Source organism: Trichomonascus vanleenenianus, assembly GCF_965637985.1.
Source record: "Trichomonascus vanleenenianus strain CLIB 3782 genome assembly, contig: TRVA0_008S, whole genome shotgun sequence".
Classification (NCBI taxonomy): Eukaryota; Fungi; Ascomycota; class Dipodascomycetes; order Dipodascales; family Trichomonascaceae; genus Blastobotrys; species Blastobotrys vanleenenianus.
The window spans coordinates 173431-190515 of record NW_027481879.1 but is presented as its reverse complement, the minus strand read 5'-3'; the positions used below and the strand labels follow the sequence as shown (position 1 = coordinate 190515).

At 50.3% G+C, this 17085-nt stretch overlaps 8 protein-coding genes across 8 annotated transcripts; 3 read left to right on the top strand and 5 right to left on the bottom strand.

The window, feature by feature from the left end:
• Positions 1 to 440: 440 nt before the first annotated feature.
• On the top strand, positions 441 to 1472 carry TRVA0_008S01860 (uncharacterized protein; the record flags this gene model as incomplete). The annotated part of the gene is made up of 1 exon (XM_076683427.1): positions 441 to 1472. One exon carries the CDS (start codon positions 441 to 443, stop codon positions 1470 to 1472), a length of 1032 nt encoding a protein of 343 aa, XP_076542342.1.
• Positions 1473 to 1813: 341 nt separating this feature from the next.
• FPY1 (flavin adenine dinucleotide pyrophosphatase) lies at positions 1814 to 2620 on the bottom strand (the record flags this gene model as incomplete). The annotated part of the gene is made up of 1 exon (XM_076683426.1): positions 1814 to 2620. One exon carries the CDS (start codon positions 2618 to 2620, stop codon positions 1814 to 1816), a length of 807 nt encoding a protein of 268 aa, XP_076542341.1.
• Positions 2621 to 2900: 280 nt separating this feature from the next.
• On the top strand, positions 2901 to 3359 carry CHP1 (ribosome-associated Tef1p biogenesis chaperone CHP1; the record flags this gene model as incomplete). The annotated part of the gene is made up of 1 exon (XM_076683425.1): positions 2901 to 3359. One exon carries the CDS (start codon positions 2901 to 2903, stop codon positions 3357 to 3359), a length of 459 nt encoding a protein of 152 aa, XP_076542340.1.
• Positions 3360 to 4545: 1186 nt separating this feature from the next.
• On the bottom strand, positions 4546 to 5691 carry MMT2 (cation diffusion facilitator family transporter; the record flags this gene model as incomplete). Its single annotated transcript, XM_076683424.1, has 1 exon — positions 4546 to 5691. The coding sequence occupies one exon, from the start codon at positions 5689 to 5691 to the stop codon at positions 4546 to 4548; it is 1146 nt and encodes a 381-aa protein (XP_076542339.1).
• A 1239-nt stretch (positions 5692 to 6930) lies between these two features.
• ECM5 (Ecm5p) lies at positions 6931 to 11593 on the bottom strand (the record flags this gene model as incomplete). Its single annotated transcript, XM_076683423.1, has 2 exons — positions 6931 to 9169; positions 9468 to 11593. The coding sequence occupies 2 exons, from the start codon at positions 11591 to 11593 to the stop codon at positions 6931 to 6933; spliced, it is 4365 nt and encodes a 1454-aa protein (XP_076542338.1).
• Positions 11594 to 12902: 1309 nt separating this feature from the next.
• MIM1 (Mim1p) lies at positions 12903 to 13251 on the bottom strand (the record flags this gene model as incomplete). The annotated part of the gene is made up of 2 exons (XM_076683422.1): positions 12903 to 12947; positions 12997 to 13251. 2 exons carry the CDS (start codon positions 13249 to 13251, stop codon positions 12903 to 12905), a joined length of 300 nt encoding a protein of 99 aa, XP_076542337.1.
• Positions 13252 to 13631: 380 nt separating this feature from the next.
• On the top strand, positions 13632 to 14795 carry HAT2 (WD repeat RBAP46/RBAP48/MSI1 family protein; the record flags this gene model as incomplete). Its single annotated transcript, XM_076683421.1, has 1 exon — positions 13632 to 14795. One exon carries the CDS (start codon positions 13632 to 13634, stop codon positions 14793 to 14795), a length of 1164 nt encoding a protein of 387 aa, XP_076542336.1.
• Positions 14796 to 14887: 92 nt separating this feature from the next.
• On the bottom strand, positions 14888 to 16354 carry PRP31 (U4/U6-U5 snRNP complex subunit PRP31; the record flags this gene model as incomplete). Its single annotated transcript, XM_076683420.1, has 1 exon — positions 14888 to 16354. One exon carries the CDS (start codon positions 16352 to 16354, stop codon positions 14888 to 14890), a length of 1467 nt encoding a protein of 488 aa, XP_076542335.1.
• Positions 16355 to 17085: the final 731 nt, after the last annotated feature.

Sequence of the window (17085 nt, the reverse complement as noted above, 5' to 3'; positions counted from 1 at the left end):
CCCTCTCTTGCGGAATAGATGGTAAGCCCACCTGTGGAATCGGAGCTACACTAATGATATTAGATGTGCTGTAGAATTGATAGAATTGACGTAAAGCTCTTCTATATGCCGCAATAGGAAGTATCAAGAAAGAACAGGTACAACATGTTAATCCAAGACCGGTAACACGCAATTACGGAGTATGATTATCTCCTCCACAGCCTCTTCACTTCCCGGGTCCAAGTACGATATCAGGGTTCTTCTGCAAAATCAATGGGCAACGGCCAAATACTAACAGACAAAATCCTTGGATAAATTGAAATTGGTAATGTACCGGGAATCACAAATTTTAAATTCAAATATTTTAGCTCAGCTCGCACCATTATATAAATTGCTTCGCTTTCTTCATTTCTCTTAGTTCTCTCTCCTCTTATAGTGTTCATTACTGGCTGCTGGTTAAGATGGGGTGTCTTGACCGACTTGAATATGATCCAAAGTGGTTCCCCTTGGAATTGCAGCATGAAATTACTCTTCGCAGCCACACTCCTCCTAACTTAATGGAGGCCAAAACCTTGCTCCGCGACGAAATTCTCCATTCCAAGCCACCTGTAGTAACCGATGATCCCAGGTCCCCGCTATACAATGTACTTGATCATCCTCCATTGCCTGGCCAACAGAAAGATGTTGAGATAAAAATCAAGCTACGTAAAGAGATTAGGCCAGTTAAAGAGGGTAGGCAACGTCTCTTTCTGGCTGAGGTTACAGCTGCTCATGTATCCCACTTGGACGAGGAAGCTGATGGAATGCAAGTCGTGGCTGAAGTATTCGACCCGCTTACCGTTATGGGCAGGCATGCCTCTGTCCTTTCTGATTTGAGCTACATAAGTATAGCCACCATTTATGAGCTCTTGAAGGATTTACAAGGCAGTCTAATTCCGAAGTACTATGGCTCCTACACTATGAAGGTTCCAGTGGAGAATCATATGGATCGAGATGTCCGCGTTATATTGAGGGAATATATTGAAGGCAAGGGTCTCAACAAAATAAAGCCCAAATCACTTAACAGAGAGGAAAGGCAGCATCTTATGGAGAAAATTGTTGCAGCAGAGCAGAAATTCGACGGTAGGGGTGTTATGATTAGGATGAACTACTCTCCGAGTAGCGTCATTCTTGTTGACAAAAATTGTATGAAGATTGTCGTCTGGCGCTTCAATTGCGCAATATTTGGTTCCGATCTGTGGCAGCAAGGGAATTATGTTCCTGGGAGGTGGGCCAGCCCATTGTATAAATGGTCACAAATGAAGCTTAGAGTGAGAGGGTTCGATGTTTTTGTTGACTGGGATTGGAATAGCTGGATGAAGGAAAAATATGGTACTGCGCAACAGCTCTTTTCACCTTCAAAAGGCTCATCTGGCGGTAGTAAGTGTATCCTTCTATTACAAGATCTGAACAATCTGAGGCGATCAATGAGAGAAATGGGAAAGGACGCATAGAGGAATTGCAGAGAGCTCAAGAAGAGCTGAAGAAGAGGTTAAATAGGGTACGATAGACGTAAAAAGCTACCTACCTATACATTATAAAACGGGGTTCGTAGAACTGCTGGCCAACCCACACCACAGGGTTTAATTGGTTTGATTGGCAGTTAGATATTATAGCTGTTACCAGAATACTCGAATAATATGGCAAATCTGGTCAGAATAAGCCAACTATATAAAATTGAAGGGATCATCTAAGTAACACTCCATTACGAGTGTATTTGCGAATAATATCAAGGAAGGAGCCCAAGACTCACAAGTCCAAAGCGTATCATGAATTATTTCTCTACGGTTCTAGTTTAGGACTTGGAAGATCTCAGTTCCTCTTCCAGGGCCGAAATAACCGTGCCATTGACGCCTTCTGCTACACGCTCGACAATTGAGCTCAGCAGCTGAGACTCTGACTCAGGCCCGATAATGCTAACCGTATTGGACTGGATGTCCATGTGCGGGTAGGACCCGATCTTGATGCCATTGGCCTCGGACTCGACTTGGATCTGTCCCAGCAACGGCGCAATCTCCGACTCCTTCATCTGCGTCGCTACGAAGTGCCTCACCATGTGCTGCGACTCTGGAATGCGGGCTTTGAGCATAGGCTCGAGCCCGCTCAACAGCTTTTCAAACAGCCGCGGAACGCCGGGCAAAATATAAACCTTATGCTCAAGCGCTACGATGGGCACCCACACGTCATCGTAGGGGAACAGGCACTCGACGCCGGGGCCCGCGGGCAAGGTTGCCATGCGCAATTGAGCCGCCTGGGCTGCGGCGTCGCGCGGCTTGAACTTGGAGAGCCGCTCCATGCGCCGCGCGGACTCGGCGTGCACTTCCACCGGCAACCCAAACGCCTTGGCCACACTGTCATAGGTGATGTCGTCGTGGGTGGGGCCGATACCGCCAGAGGTGACAATGAAGTCATACTTGTGCCTCATTCTGTCGAGCGTCTCCACAATTTCCCGCTCGTCGTCTGGCACCACTGAGACGTTTCGCACGTCGATGCCGAGCCTAAAGCATGTCTTTGCAAAGAAATGCGAATTCGTGTCCTGGATCTTGCCGTTGAGCACTTCGTCCCCGATAATGAGGCACGCCCCTTGCTTGATAGTCGCCATGCTACTAACGGTCCTCCTTAGTACCCCAGCAGCCAGCATTGTCTAGTCTCTCCTGATGGAACTGGGCAGTCAGAAGTATGCGCAGGACCTACGTAGATCTCCGCATGGCGGATCCCCCCAATGTCGCAGGCGGAGGCAAATGGGGTGATATTCCATCCAGGGTCCTGTGCGCGCGCGCACGCGGAGTGGGATCTAATTCGCCGCACGTTAATTGGCGCCTCCATTGTCTGAAAAGTTTATATATAGGGTCCGAGAGCCAGAGAGAACCGCCCAGGAAACCATGTCTGCTCCAAAGAAATTTGATCCCGAGACCGCCGAGAACCTCGAGGACATTGAGAAGCAATTTGCTGTTAAGGCTGTGCTTCACGCGCAGACCTACTGGCGGCTGCTTGAGACGAATGATCCGTCGTCGCTGCGACTGACTCCGTACGACGATGAGATTTACGACCATCTTGTCAAGGATTTCCCAGAGTTTGAGAAGGAGCCGTCTAAGGCCGAGGTTGTGGATGAGGATGAGATGAAGTCCCATCACAACAAGCCACGATGGAGAAGCTTTATGAACGAGTACGAGAAGAAGATTGACGACTTTAACTTTGGCACTTTGCTGCGAACCAGCGCCCAGGGTGAATACGAGGAGAAGAACACTATCTTTGTGCCGCGAATGCAGTTCTATGCCATTGAGATCTTCCGAAACCGACACGGCATGAATGACTGGATTACTCAGGCTTCGACTCAGTAATCAAGTCGCTATTTATATTACCGAGAACATTGCTTCTTCGGCTATAGTTTACATTCAATTGTACAATTGCTTATTTTTTCGCTTGTGTATAGCCAGGTATCAATGGATTGTTATCAATGGATTGTTTTAGTAAGATCAATTGATTGATTTTAATTGGGACCCTTGTGCAGTAGGGGTTAACGTGTGGTTATAAGTATACCGGTACTATCCGGTAGAACGGTCCTAGTATATGATATTAACGTATGCTGTACAATGGATCCCGTTAAGGTAACAACAAAGTACTGTGAGTTGTCAAGTGAGAATTCTTAAGCTCTGTGATCGGTAATTGCAGTATGTTTGCAGTAAGTTGTCAATTGATGGATCTACGCGGTAATCTTGCCAATTGATTGATTATATTCGTAGTGAGAAACCTGGAAATGTAAAAAAGCGAAAAATTGTTTTATTCGCAGCATATTGTACCGTAATTGATGATTTTTATTCATATTGTTGGACAACAACTATAGTAACTGTTACCTGGCAGTGATGCACACCCACCTCACACTCCATACTTAACTTTTTTTTTTCTCACTTACAGTGTTGCCTTACTTAAAATTAAAAGGAGTGTGAAGTGGGCGTATACCACTGTAAGCGAGTGATAGAATTTTTTTAATTGTCAACTGATGGGTTTCATTCATAGCAAACGCAGGGCCATCTAATCTTTCAAGATCAAATTTATTTCTCAAGATTGAGCGGTCAGTTGAAAATAATGATGGGCTACCATTGATATGTACCACCATGGTATGAGTATGACAGATTTTGGTAAGATAAAAAAATGGTACATTGGAATTGAGGCTCCTACGGAAATGCTGTATAGTCGTAATAACTGCGAGGTCATCATCCTTACTGCAAAAAAAAACATAACCTAACTAATTCGAATAGAGGAAAAAGCGGTACTGTACTATCATATATACAGTAACATCGAGCATGTTTACCGAGTAACTGCGGCAATCGAAAAGAGGGACCAGCCTCAACCATCTCTCCGCGCAGCGGAGCCCCAGGGGGGTTTGGGGGGACTGGTTCCCCCAAGAAACATAGCAGTAGAAGTACAAGGAAGCTCTAGAAAAAGTAGTGTATCACTATGTCAAACAGTTATATCAAATGCCAGCCCCCAAAGTGTAGGATAGTAAAGTGTAAAGTACAGTTTTTGTTAGATCAAGGTGACAGTAAGCTTCTTCATGCCCCCATCATCGTGGAACAGGGACTTGAGCACGATCTGGGCCCGCTTGAAGTCATCTAGTGTCGCACTGGAGTCAATCGGCTTCAACTGCACGATGACAGTGTAGTTTGGGCCCGACGGCATGACCTCGAGATTAGCGATCTCAAATTGACACTCTTCCTTGGTCAGTGCGCCGGCGACCTTCTCTTGGACCTCTTCGATGCGCTCATCTCCACGCGCGTTGCTGTCAGCCAGCTCAAGACATGCCGTCTTGGCTGTACCGTAGCCGGCCCTAACGATAATGCTAGAAACGATGAGGCCGCCCAGCGGATCGAGCCATTGAATGCCGTAAATATAGCCCGCGCCAATTGTCGCCACAGCGACCATAGATACAAGACTATCAATGCGATGGTGCCATGCGTTGGCCACGAGCACGGTCGAGTTTGTCTTTTTAGCCACCTTCATAGTCGCCTGGTATAGGTACTCCTTGATGAAAATCGACCCCAGCGCGAGCCATGCTGCGTTGAGGTCTGCTATTTCGCCGCTACCGCCTCCGTGCGAGTGGCTGTGGCCATGGCCCAGCGGAATCATGTCGAACAACGACAGGTCTCCATATACCTGATGGACAATGGTCTCAAGACCGCTCCACCCCATGCTTACCCCGGCAAGTACGAGCAGAGTTGATACCCCGAGGGAACCCAGAGTTTCGACTTTGCCGTAGCCATAGGGGAACTTTTCGCTCACCGGTTTGGTGCCAACCGTAATTGTCGCCAGAGTGAGAAAGTCGCTCACCAGATCACTCACAGCGTGGATCGAGTCTGCCAGGAGCGCTTGCGAGTGGAAAACCACGCCTCCTACGCCCTTACCAACGGCCATGCCAACGTTCACGAAAAGACCGAGCCACGTGATCCGGATGGCTGGGTTGCGCAGGCCGCCAGACTGCCGCAGCACGCTGTCGGCGGAGCTGTGGGAGTGAGAATGGCTCAAGAGCGACTTGGCGTCGTGTGAGTGGCCGTGCGAATGGCCATGATAGTGGTCCTCGTTGAAAAATGGACGCCCGGTGGAGAAGATCCTACGGCCGTAGAGAATGGTCCCGCGGACGCCAGGCGATGCGACCAGCCGGGATCGTAGCAGCATGTTCTATATATTTTAATCTAGCTTTCTAGAAGCCAATTTTGCGCTATTGTCACGCTATCTCGGTATGAGCTGCTTATATATGGCGGGTCTATATGATCTGATCGGCGGACCAAATGAGCTCATGCCTTTACCGGCCGGCCGATGGATAAGATAACCGATCGCGCTCGCAGCGGGGGGCCCTTCCTATTTGAGATCACACCATAATCAGATCTCAAAATTTTGCTACACCAGTACACGTACGTATCCGGTTGTCAACAGCGCTGTTAATCATCTGACAAGTGCATTAACGCGTACTCCTCGTATTTATTAGTGTGGTTGGGCTGTATAGCAATTCGGATAATTGCAGCATCCCTGGATAATTGCAGCATCCCTGGATAATTACAGCATCCCTGTGCAGCTGATTACACGTACTTACTGCTATGTATACGGATACGAGGAGCCGTAACGGCCTGTAAGCAGGTTCCAGAACGGCTCGCTGGGGTTGAGTTGTGAACTGTGACCAAAACTGCGTACAGGAAGCCAAACCTCTTTCGTCCATTAGCATCGGCACTCAAAAAACTCCCCAATGGTAATATAATAGTTCATGGTAATGTAAATTGTACTCTATTACCAATATCATGCATTCGTACAGTAACAATGCAGTTTCATAACATTACGGTATTATTCAAGCGGCAACAAGTTCACTTACAGTCAATAATTTTCATAAAACAACTACTTCACTCACATGTCAATTTATCTTTCGTAACAACAAATTCAGTTCCGTATCAACAATCTTTCATATACAGTACACTGCAACAAAGATTCAGTTCCATATCAACAATCTTTCGTACAGCAACAAATTTACTTTCATCCGTATCTATAAGCGTTCATAAAATAGCAAATGCACTTTCATATCAATTGACAGGTCATCGGTATACTTCGTTTTTTCACACAACAAATTCAATTGACTCTTCGGGGGGTCAGAAAAACAGTTTTCGTACCATGCTCGCCTACATTGGTTGGGTAGAAACAAAAGTGGTTATACGGAGACAGCTTATCTGGTCATGATAAGTTACTGGTACATAATGTAGCACTGTTGAAGGAAATTTTAAAAAAAACCTCAACTATGTGACGTATTTAACAGTTGCTCACTTGCAATTCAATTAATGTGGTTGGAGATCTTTATAAATAGAGATGGTGGTAGGTGGTGGGTGGATAAAAGTACAGTTGACAACCATATCATTAAATAATAAAAAAGCATCACGAAAAGCTCGTAGTCGCGATAGCATCGCTCCTTTCATCTGTCATCGTATCCTGCCGCTCTACAGGCTGCAAATGGCGGTGGTCGTCCAAAAGAGGAGAGGCGCCCGGAGGAGCGTCGAGAGAAGCGTCACCCAAGAGAGGAGCATCACCAGCCAACATGAAGGCCGACTTCTTCTTGGACTTTCTCGTCGATTGCGTCTCCTCCACCGGTGGCGGCGGCGTGTCCGCTATTGGCACTCGCCTGTGTAGCTCCTGGCGTATCCAATTCGTCTCTGGCGCAAACAGAATGTCCGATCCTTCAAGCTTGCACAGATAGTGCCGTAGGGCCTCAACAGGCAGATCTTTGCCAATAACATGCTCGTTCAGGTACGCCGTGAACCGAACTCCGCACCGCACAACCTTTTTGAGCAATGGCAGCTCCTCGGGCTTGAGTGGAAGCACCAGCGCCTGAGCAAGCCACTTTTCCAGCTCCTCAAGGGTCGGCCGCTGCGCGTCCCGCGGAATAGGCACTCGCCAGTCGCATATGGGACAAACAAATCCTTCGCTCGTCTTGGATTTCGTCCGCCCGGCCTTGAGGCACTTGGTGTGGAACGACAGCTTGCACACGTCGCACGTTATGAGCTGCTTCGAGTCGGCGCTGCGGCAGATGCAGTACACCTTCTCCTCGGGCTCCATCCTCTCGACATTGTACACATCGTCTAGACAGCACACACCGATAGACCGCTTGTCGACAAGCTGTAGGTAGTGCTGGAGAATGTGTAAAGGCGCGTTGCCCTTGCCGAAAAGCCGCTTGCCCTTACGCATCCATTCCTCCACTTCCCGCACTTCCTTCTCGAGGGCGAAGATATTGGGCTTAGACGAGAGAGAAATAGCCTCTTCTAGGCGTTTCTTGCCGCTCACGTAACTGGGCCGGTCGTCGGCGCTCGACGGGTTTAGAGACTTCGCGGTCGACTCGCAGCTAGCTGAAGCCGAAGCAGACGCTGACGATTCGCATTTCTTGCCTACCGGGTGCCAATCGTCGTTATCCTTGCTGCTGAACTCCTGCTTCTCGCTAGGCGACTCCGGAGCCGACCGCTGTACCCCGTTTAAACGGTTCTTGATGCGCACTACAACACGTTTCGACACGGGCAGCTTGTCACTCTCTTCGAGCAGCTTCTCGAGATCTTCGACCGCCAGCGACGGGTTCGAGTCGAGAATGTGCTGAGACTGAACGCCAAACTGCTCGCCCAGCAGCTGCTGGTACATGAGCGCCTTAAGCACGCGATACTCGGTCATATTGGTCTGACGGCCCTCTGTCACAAGCGCTGAGACTCTCTCGAGCGTGGGCACTTCGCCTTTGGTCCACACGGCGGACCGCGACAGCTGTTTGCTGAGAAAATACTCGCACACGTCCGATGCTGCGTTGAGCCACTTGATGCGCTCCACTAATCGAGTCAGAAGCTCCAGTTCCGGCGTCAGAACATTGAGCCTTCGACCGCGCTCCAGGAGAGCCTCAAAATCGTCCACAGCGCCACCGGGGTTGATGCGGTGCATCTCAAGAGTGTCCCCGACTTCGCGCGAGAACTCGCCGAGCTTGGTGCCGCGTTCTACGAGGAGCGCCATCTCAGGCACGATGAGCTTAATCTTGGGTATCTCAGCGAGGAATTCCTGGAACTCGACCAGTGTCAGCATGCGCTCTGAGGTTCCGTCGAGGATGTGCCTGGCCTGGATGGCCCACTGGGCCGCCTGGCTAACCAGTCCCTGGAGAGGGAACAGCGGCTCGAGGCTGCCGTCGATACGCTTGCCTTCCTCGACGAGCTCTTTGCACTCGGCCAGCGAGGGGCGGGCGTTCGCTGTAAACACCTTGTAGAGCTGACGGTACCAGTTCTTGGGCGCCTGAGAAGGCTGGCACTGCGATACGACCTTGGCCTCGAGGGTGGGTGCACTGAAGTTCTCTATGAGGCGGTACCGCGGTATCAGGTCGTCGTTGATTTGCATCGCCACGAATTCGCGTAGAGAGTACGCCGTAGAAGTATCCTGGCACTCGATCCACGAGAAGAAGCAGAGGTCATTGCTGCGGGCGCACTGCCGCGATTCGTAGGGCTCATTAGGGTTGTCGTTTTGGTCATTACTGTCATTACTATGCGGTTCATCATTCGTATCTCTAGTCGTCACATTGAGAGCCGGGTATTGCTCTTTGACGCGTTGTCGCATCTCTAGTTCCTCGGTAAACAGCTTGTTTATCGAGCTTTGCACACTAAATCTTGTTAGTTTTATCACACCAAAAATATAATTCCTTCACCAAAAAGTAGAATTTCTTCACCACAACTAGGATTCCTTCACCAGCACTAGAATTCCTTCATCCAAACTGAATTTCCTTCACCAAAACTTGGATTCACCATTCCTTACAACAAAGGACGAAGGTAGGGAGGGAAACCAGGACGAAGGGAGGAAGGAAACCTAGAGGAAGGAGGGAAAACTAGGAGGAAAGGAGGGAAACTAGGAATAAAGAAGAAAAAAGGGAGGGAGGAGCAAGGAGGGGGGGGAGGACATACTAGGCAGAAAAGTCTTGGTTAGAATCGTGGAGGCGCAGGGCCAACTTCTCCAGGCTGAATGGCGGCGCAAACCTCAGCTCTCGGTACATATCTCGGCACTCTATGCCGTACGAGAGCCAGCTCGACGCCGGGAGACAGTTGACCCCCTCAATGAAGTTGAATCCGTGGTTTAAATGGGCGTGGTACGCCTTGGGGAAGGTCACCACGAGCTGTCCCGGATACTGATCCACGGCATAGCATGGAATGCCGTGCTCCCGCAGCTTCTCCGGCGACAGGAACAGCGTCGGCTCGAGGAACACCTCGGGGTTCTCTTTAACGGCTTCTTCGCCGAGAATGTCGGTAAGGAGGTGGTTCACCTTGTCGGCGTACCCCTCGGGGATGGCGTACCAGGTCCGGGTGTCGCCAAAGTGGTGGTAGCTCACCGCGGCCGAGTAAAAGTCTTCAACGTGCCAGCTCTTGCTCGAAAACACCATGCCCACGTTCATCCACGGCCGCACCAGCTGCGGCACTTCATCGTCAATGAACCGGCCAAACGAGTACCGGCTGAACGGCAGCGCATTGAGGTTCCACTGCTCGCCACCACCACCACCGCTGGTCGAAGAGAGTCCCAAGTGGCGCTCAGGCTGGGGGAACCCCGACTGTTGGAAGGAGGTGTGAATGTCGCACCCGTACTCGACCTGAATCGACTGGTGCGGGTCCTCCATAACGTCCCAAAACTCCTTCTCGACGCGGTCTTCTTCAACGATGCGCTCTTTGAAGTAGGCTTCCTTGAATGTGTCGGCCTTCTGCTGGAACTGGCGCAGGTTGTAGGTCGCAGCCTCGCGGAAGTCAAAGTCCTCGTCGTCGAACTCGGGGTACCCGTGATGCCAATTAGGGTCGTGGATGATGGCCATGAACGGATCCGCCACGATATTGTGCGAGTCCTTGCGCGGTTTGGCCAAGCGGTGCAGCCGTGTGTGGGCCCCGGCCACCCGTGGGTACTGGCGCTTACTACGTGGTTTACTGCTACTGTCTCTACCATTCTCTTCGAGCTTGACCCGCTTGGCCTGTTGCTCCTCGGGGTTTTCGCTAGCTAGCGCGTACTCTTCCTCGACCAATTGAGGAATGGTAATCTTGGCTCCGTCCGTGACTAGCGGCTTGTTCTGCGACTTCATGTGCTCTTCAAACGGGCTCAGAATGCGATAGTACGCCGACTTGAGCGAAGTCGACAATGAGGTCATGATCTTGCCCGTGTACCCCAATTCGCGCCCAATCTGCGCCCACAGCTTCTTCTCCGTGACATGACGGTACCCACCGCGCAGCTGGACGCACTGGTACAACTGGAATAGGTCCAGCGGCCGCTTATCAATCAGCGGGAGCCGCGGGATGCGCGGCTCACGATTGGTGCGGCGCTCGGCACCCTGGTGGAACGCGTAGACCGCCGTAATAAACTCGCGCTTAGCATGCTCGATCCCCGACGCATTGAGCCCCTGGACCCGCGTCTTGAACCAGAACATCTCCGTGTCGATGCAGAACGGCGGCATCCAGCTCTCAGGCGGGCTGATTTTGACAATCCCGTACTGCGACCCCAGCGGGAACACCGAATTGATGTACCGGATCGGGTCGCGGAACTGCTCCACCGACGGGTACAGCGTCGGCGCCTCTACGAGGCCAAACGGCCTGCCGGGGCGCCCGCGAGGGAACCGGCTAGCGTCGGTCGTCGGTAGAGCCACCGTCCCCTTGTCTAGCGGTGGGAGCGCGCGACTGCGCTGCTGAGGGTATACAAAAGGGCTCGCATGATGCGAGTCGCCCTTCTGGCTGCTGACAATGACGACGCCTGTCCGAGCATTGACGCGCTGGCTCATTTGTACGGCTGGACGGTTCGGCTTGAGCGAGTTGGTGTCGACCACCAAATTCGGGTTTGGCGACTTGATCGCCTGTGGCCCGACCAGCGACGCCACCTCAGCAGCGAACTGCTCGGCAAATGCCGCAGGCGACATCGCCGTAGGGTCCGGCTCGGGCTCTTCATGGCCACTCTGGGGTGCCTCGTAGCCCGCAGCCTGCCCATCTCCCGCCTCCAGCGAGCCGCCCGGATCGGGCTTGTCGGAGGTGCGCTTCAGCGCATTCACTGGAGTAAACCCGGGCATCTCTCTGCCTCTTCTCCAAGTGCTACTCTTCTCGTTCCAATGTGGGCCAAACGACGAAGGTTGGGGGGCAAGAGAGATTTTGGGTCTCGCGCGGCTCAACCTCAACATGCACATCTTCTCCGCTCTCCCCAGTAGTTTTCAGAACGCACTCATCCGTTTCCTCCCCCACTTTGGCGAACCGGAATATGCGGAGAGTTGGTTTGTAATACAGAATTTCCGACGGCCAGCACTAGAACGTGCTTTACCTGGTCTGGCTCTTCTCAAGGGGCATATTGCACCTGGGTCCGTCGCACCGCACTTGTCGGGTCGACCCTCAGTTGGGGCATGCCCGGGGCGGGCGAGCGCAACTTCATGTTGGAACCGACACTGAGCCGCATCCCGCCGCACTCAATGCGGCGAACCACTTCTCTAGTCAGGGGGGACCAGTCCCCCCAACCCCCCCCCTGGGGCTCCGCTACGCGGAGGCTTACGCTGCTCCATTACTACTAATATTATTCAACTCATGCGTACGTAGTTTTGCTACTAATAATGGGAGGACCAGCCAGCCCCCCTGAGGCTCCCCTGTGCGGAGGGTGACTGCTTCATGTGGGAGCTCGAACTGATGAAGGATTGAAAATATCCTAACTACCGATCATACCATTAATTATGCCTCAGTCCATTGAATACAGGCAATAGTAGCGTTAGGCCATACAATATATTCAACTGCCGTACTGCCTGTGGTACATCATAAAAACCTGACTAAAGAATAAACTAGAGAGCTGATTAGACTGTAACACAATATCAGAAGTACCGGTACATCTTAGCTACCGGATTAAAGAAAAGACTAGAGAGTACGCTATCATTTCAAAAGCAGTAGTAGGAGATTATAAAGAGAAGTTATGATCATGATAGCTTGAATACTCTAGTTACACTTACTGGCAGGATGAAGACAGAATAGCATCTGCAGATGGAGAAACATACTCAATTAACAACAAAATAGAAATACAATAGAATAGAAAAGCTCTAAAAGGCTTTGGTCAATTGCTCAGATTGCTTTCCGGAGGGGCTGTTCCGCAGAGGCCCAATTGACGTGGTTTACCATTATTGAATAATGGAACGGCTAGACATGGACATGGCTAACTCGCTTTTTATGCGTCAAGTGAGGCTTAAACTTGTACCACTTGAGCTTGAGCCAAGTCCAGGGGGTCGTTTTGTAATGGTGATGATGACGGTGTACTACTAGCATCTCGAAAGCTGTACCTTCTGATTTTAACAAAATGAATGCGTTAAACAAGATGAAACGTTATCTACAAGAATATATATAATGAGTCTACTTCTCCTCTCGGACCCGCCTCGTGGCTCGCAGTGGGTGCACCTGTATCAGTTAGCAAACGAGATCTACTCAACCCTGTCATCAAACATACTCTTGCGCCAACCCAGCCCCACTTAAAGCCCAGCTCGTGGGCGAATATCTCGCCAAATCCAAGCATCATGCCGTTGACAAACGGCAGGAACAGGTTGATCACTGCCCGCACTACCAGTGATGCCGGCGTCACAGCAAGCCCCCGGACCGCCACTTCGTCCGATGACGACCCGTTCGCCGAGTGCGATTCGTAGTCATATGACGAGCCGCTCGACAGGTACTCCTCCTGGGTCAAATCTATGACATTTTCAGCCATCCTGTATGACGTATGGTATGCTCTGGGAAACGTTGCTGTGTTGCTCCTGTATGTCCCATGTCCCATTCACCGATCCCGCGATTCACGAGATCCAACGCCCAATCGTACTGGAACCAGATACGAAGGATCTATCAACACATACTACTGTAATGAAGATTATGAACACTAATTTATAGAAAATAAAAGTAAATCTAGTGCTGTAAATTTGTACTCGTCGTCTCATTGGCTCAGGGGATCTAAGCTAGCTAGCTTGACATAATATGTACTAATTTAAAGCAATAAATGGCTAAATTGCTACAGATTGGGCCGCGCGCGCGGATCTCGCGTTTCCCCCGGTAATTTGAAATTTCAATTAAAAACGCGTCGCCAACGCGGTACAAATGACGGAACAAGTACCAGTCGACGAGGCAAAAGTCGCACGGTATCGCGTTTGGAAGAAGAATGCGCTGTACTTATACGACTCTTTTGTCAGCGCAGGAATACCGTGGCCCTCGCTGACTGTGCAGTGGATGCCGGATGTCGAATCAACCGGCTCCTTCACCAAGCAGAGGCTCCTGCTGGGCACGCAGACCAACGGAGGCGGCGATGAGCTGCTGAGAATCGCAGAATTTAAGCGAGAGCGCAGTAAACAGCTCGATGTCTCGCGTTACGACCCTGAACGAGAGGAAATCGGTGGATACGTGGCCAGCGGAACCAAGATAGAAATCAGCCACAAAATCAACCACATACCCGGAGAGATTAACAGAGCGCGGTATATGCCAGGCAACTGCGATCTTATCGCGACAATGTGCTCAGACTCCAATGTCTACGTATTCGACCGAACAAAGTATCCTCTCGACTATGCCAAGACATTCAAGAGCGACATTGCGCTCTGTTATCACAGTTCAGAAGGATTCGGGCTAAGCTGGAATCCTCTGCGCAATGGCATCCTCGCCACCGGCGCTAGCGATAGTGCCATTGCATTGTGGGACATAACAAAGTGCCAGAAAGACCAACCATTAAAGCCGTATGAGGTCATTAAGACTCACGAGGGAGGAGTCAACGAACTCGAATGGAGTGGGTTTGACGAAAACCAACTCATCTCCGTGTCTGACGACATGACTGTTCAGATACACGACACTCGTGAACCCGGGAGTCCTATCAAAGCCAAAGGACATAGCGAAGGAAACACTGTGTCGACTAACCCCATGAACCGGTACCTCATTGCTACGGGTACATCAGATGGAGAGATCCAACTTTGGGACTCAAGGAAGTTCATCGACCCAGTTATGAGAATAGCTGCACATGAGGACTCGGTTACCTCTTTGCAATGGAGCCCCCATCATGCTACGGTGCTGGCGAGCGGCTCACCCGATGCGACGGTTAACGTATGGGATGTCGCCCAGCCGGAGAATGAGCGGCACATATTTAAGCATGGCGGCCATCTCGCCGAGGTCCACGATCTAAGTTGGAACCCTGCTGTCGAGTGGGAGATTGCCAGCGTTGCTGGCGATAATATTTTGAGCATTTGGAAGATAGCTGGCACCATTGTCGATAGGTTATGAATTAGAAAATAAAAAATCATGCATCATTCATCATTATTTTATGCCATCAGGCATACATTGCCGTCAAAGGAATTGTCGTTTGAGGGTTATGATTATTTCTGTCGCTTATTTGGCAATGCCTGTTCCTCTTCCATCGCCTTTCGCTTGGTAGGGACAGTGAACCCTTTCTGCTCCGCTACCGTAGTGAAAGTTCCACTACTAAACCACTTGTCATCAACCAAATTGCTACTCTGTTTCTTCGGCGCCAGCAGTTCAATTCCCTGAACAGGAGTAAACGACAGAGAGGTAGCAATGCCGCTGGTCGCATTAGCTGTAGCATTGGCCAGCCGCTCTTTCATGCTCTTGGACATCCGTGCCTTGGAGTGGTCGGCCGCCTTTGTCGGCTTCATGCGGCCAAAGGTAACCATCTTCGCCGCACTGATAGGCGTTTCGTCCTCATCGTCGCCATATTCGCCCGCAGACTGTCCAAAGGTCATTCGATTCTGTGCCTTTTGAAGCTCTGTTTGGCCCAATCTCTCTTTCAGCTTTCTCATCCGCTTGCCACCACGCTTCTTTGATTTCTTGTCCTCTGGAATTGGAAGCGCTTTGGGTCCTTTAGTTTCAGGCGGCTCTACAAGCTTATCGAGCTTCTCGTCAATTTCCTTGCGCCACTTGGCGCCCAGCGACCCATCAGTCCCCGAGTGCTGTAGGTCAACTCGCGCCGCTAGAACAATCTTGCCGGACACAATTCGCATGGCCTGGACACGCTTATCCTCGGGGACTGACTGGATGAGCTCGGAGTAATACAAGAACCCTTGCTTGCGAATTGTCTTCTGCCCAAATGACACTCCGGCAATCTGTTTGGCTCCGAGAGCCGGCATATTCGAGTTTGGGATACACGACAGTCCTTGGAGCCCTCCAGCGAAGCCCATGAGTTGTGCCACTACATGGGACGACACGATTCTGGTTAGGTTAGGGGCAAATACAGTCAGCCGAGACGACACAAAGTCGGTGATCTCTCGCTTCGCATCGGCCAGAGCCAGAATGACGTCGCTCATGTCGTACAGTCGTTTCAACTCATCTCCGCCGAGCGGCTTTCCTGTAGACTGGTACGCAGTCATGGAAATGTTCATAATTTCAGACTTGGAGAGGAACTCCTGCAGCTGCTGGTGGTCAATGTTTCTCAAATCGTTGCCAATGATCTTTACGGCTCGAGCATACTCAGTGGCCCGCGGAACACACTGAGCAAGGCTGTCAAACCGCTTAGCGTAGAGCTCCTTGGCGTATCCGTGTAGCAGTATTATCTCATTATCAATGTCCACGGAGAAGTCATTCGCCTGCACCAGCAGCTGGTAAGATGGATGGCTCTCGAAACTGCTCGAACCAACATCTACAGAGTCTAGCCGGTCTTCTCTAATATTCGCCAGGACGGGCGTTAGCTTTTGCAGCAGTTGTTCTGCGGAACTGCTTTCTTCGAGGTTTTCAGTTATCTTATCGCCATCGGTCACAATCCCGTTCTCAACCTCGTTGATCTCTTCGTCAGAGCCAAGATCTGCCAGTAACTCATCAGCCAACGACATTCTACCAGAGCTTGTCTTGATGTTCTTAGCTTACGCTGATCTTTAAAACCGTGTGTCGAATGAAAGGTTAAGTGGATCGGCAGCTTGGGATGTCCGATTAAAATTCTCTGGGCAGCTCGTCGTCTTAGAACATGGTATCATAATGTGAGAAATTACACACAGGTGCTATAATTGAACTTATTTGGCCATTTGTTTGATCAATTCTTTGATTTGCCTAATTTAGTGTGGTGGGGGCTATGGCAGTTGAATTCCCTCCCTAGCTTCAACATCAACTCTCCTACAGCATTCAGTAAAGGTACGACCATCAATTGACCGTCCAATCGTGTGACTGTTTAACGAATATTGCGCCACATTGTATCTCTTGTAACAAATGCTGCTTTGACAAAAGTTGCATTGAAATCCTATCCCTAAATTATTTTGTCGTGCGTTCCGTTACGCTTACAAATTCTGTAACTAAATTATTGTGCTGTGCGTCTTGTAACGCTGTTGCAAATCCGGTAACTAACATCAGGCAGCGATGTTACAGAGCTGTTGGGAGTTTGTTACACAATGCAACGGCCCTATTTCCGGTAGGGACTTTACTAGCAATCCAAGAGCATGGCTCACTATTAATGATCTATTAGAACATGCTTTCAATGGCTACATTTTCCCGCAGTTAGATCCAAGTGTACAGCATTCTCAGGGGTAATCGATAAAACTTTCCGGGAAGTGTTCGGTACACCCAATCTTGT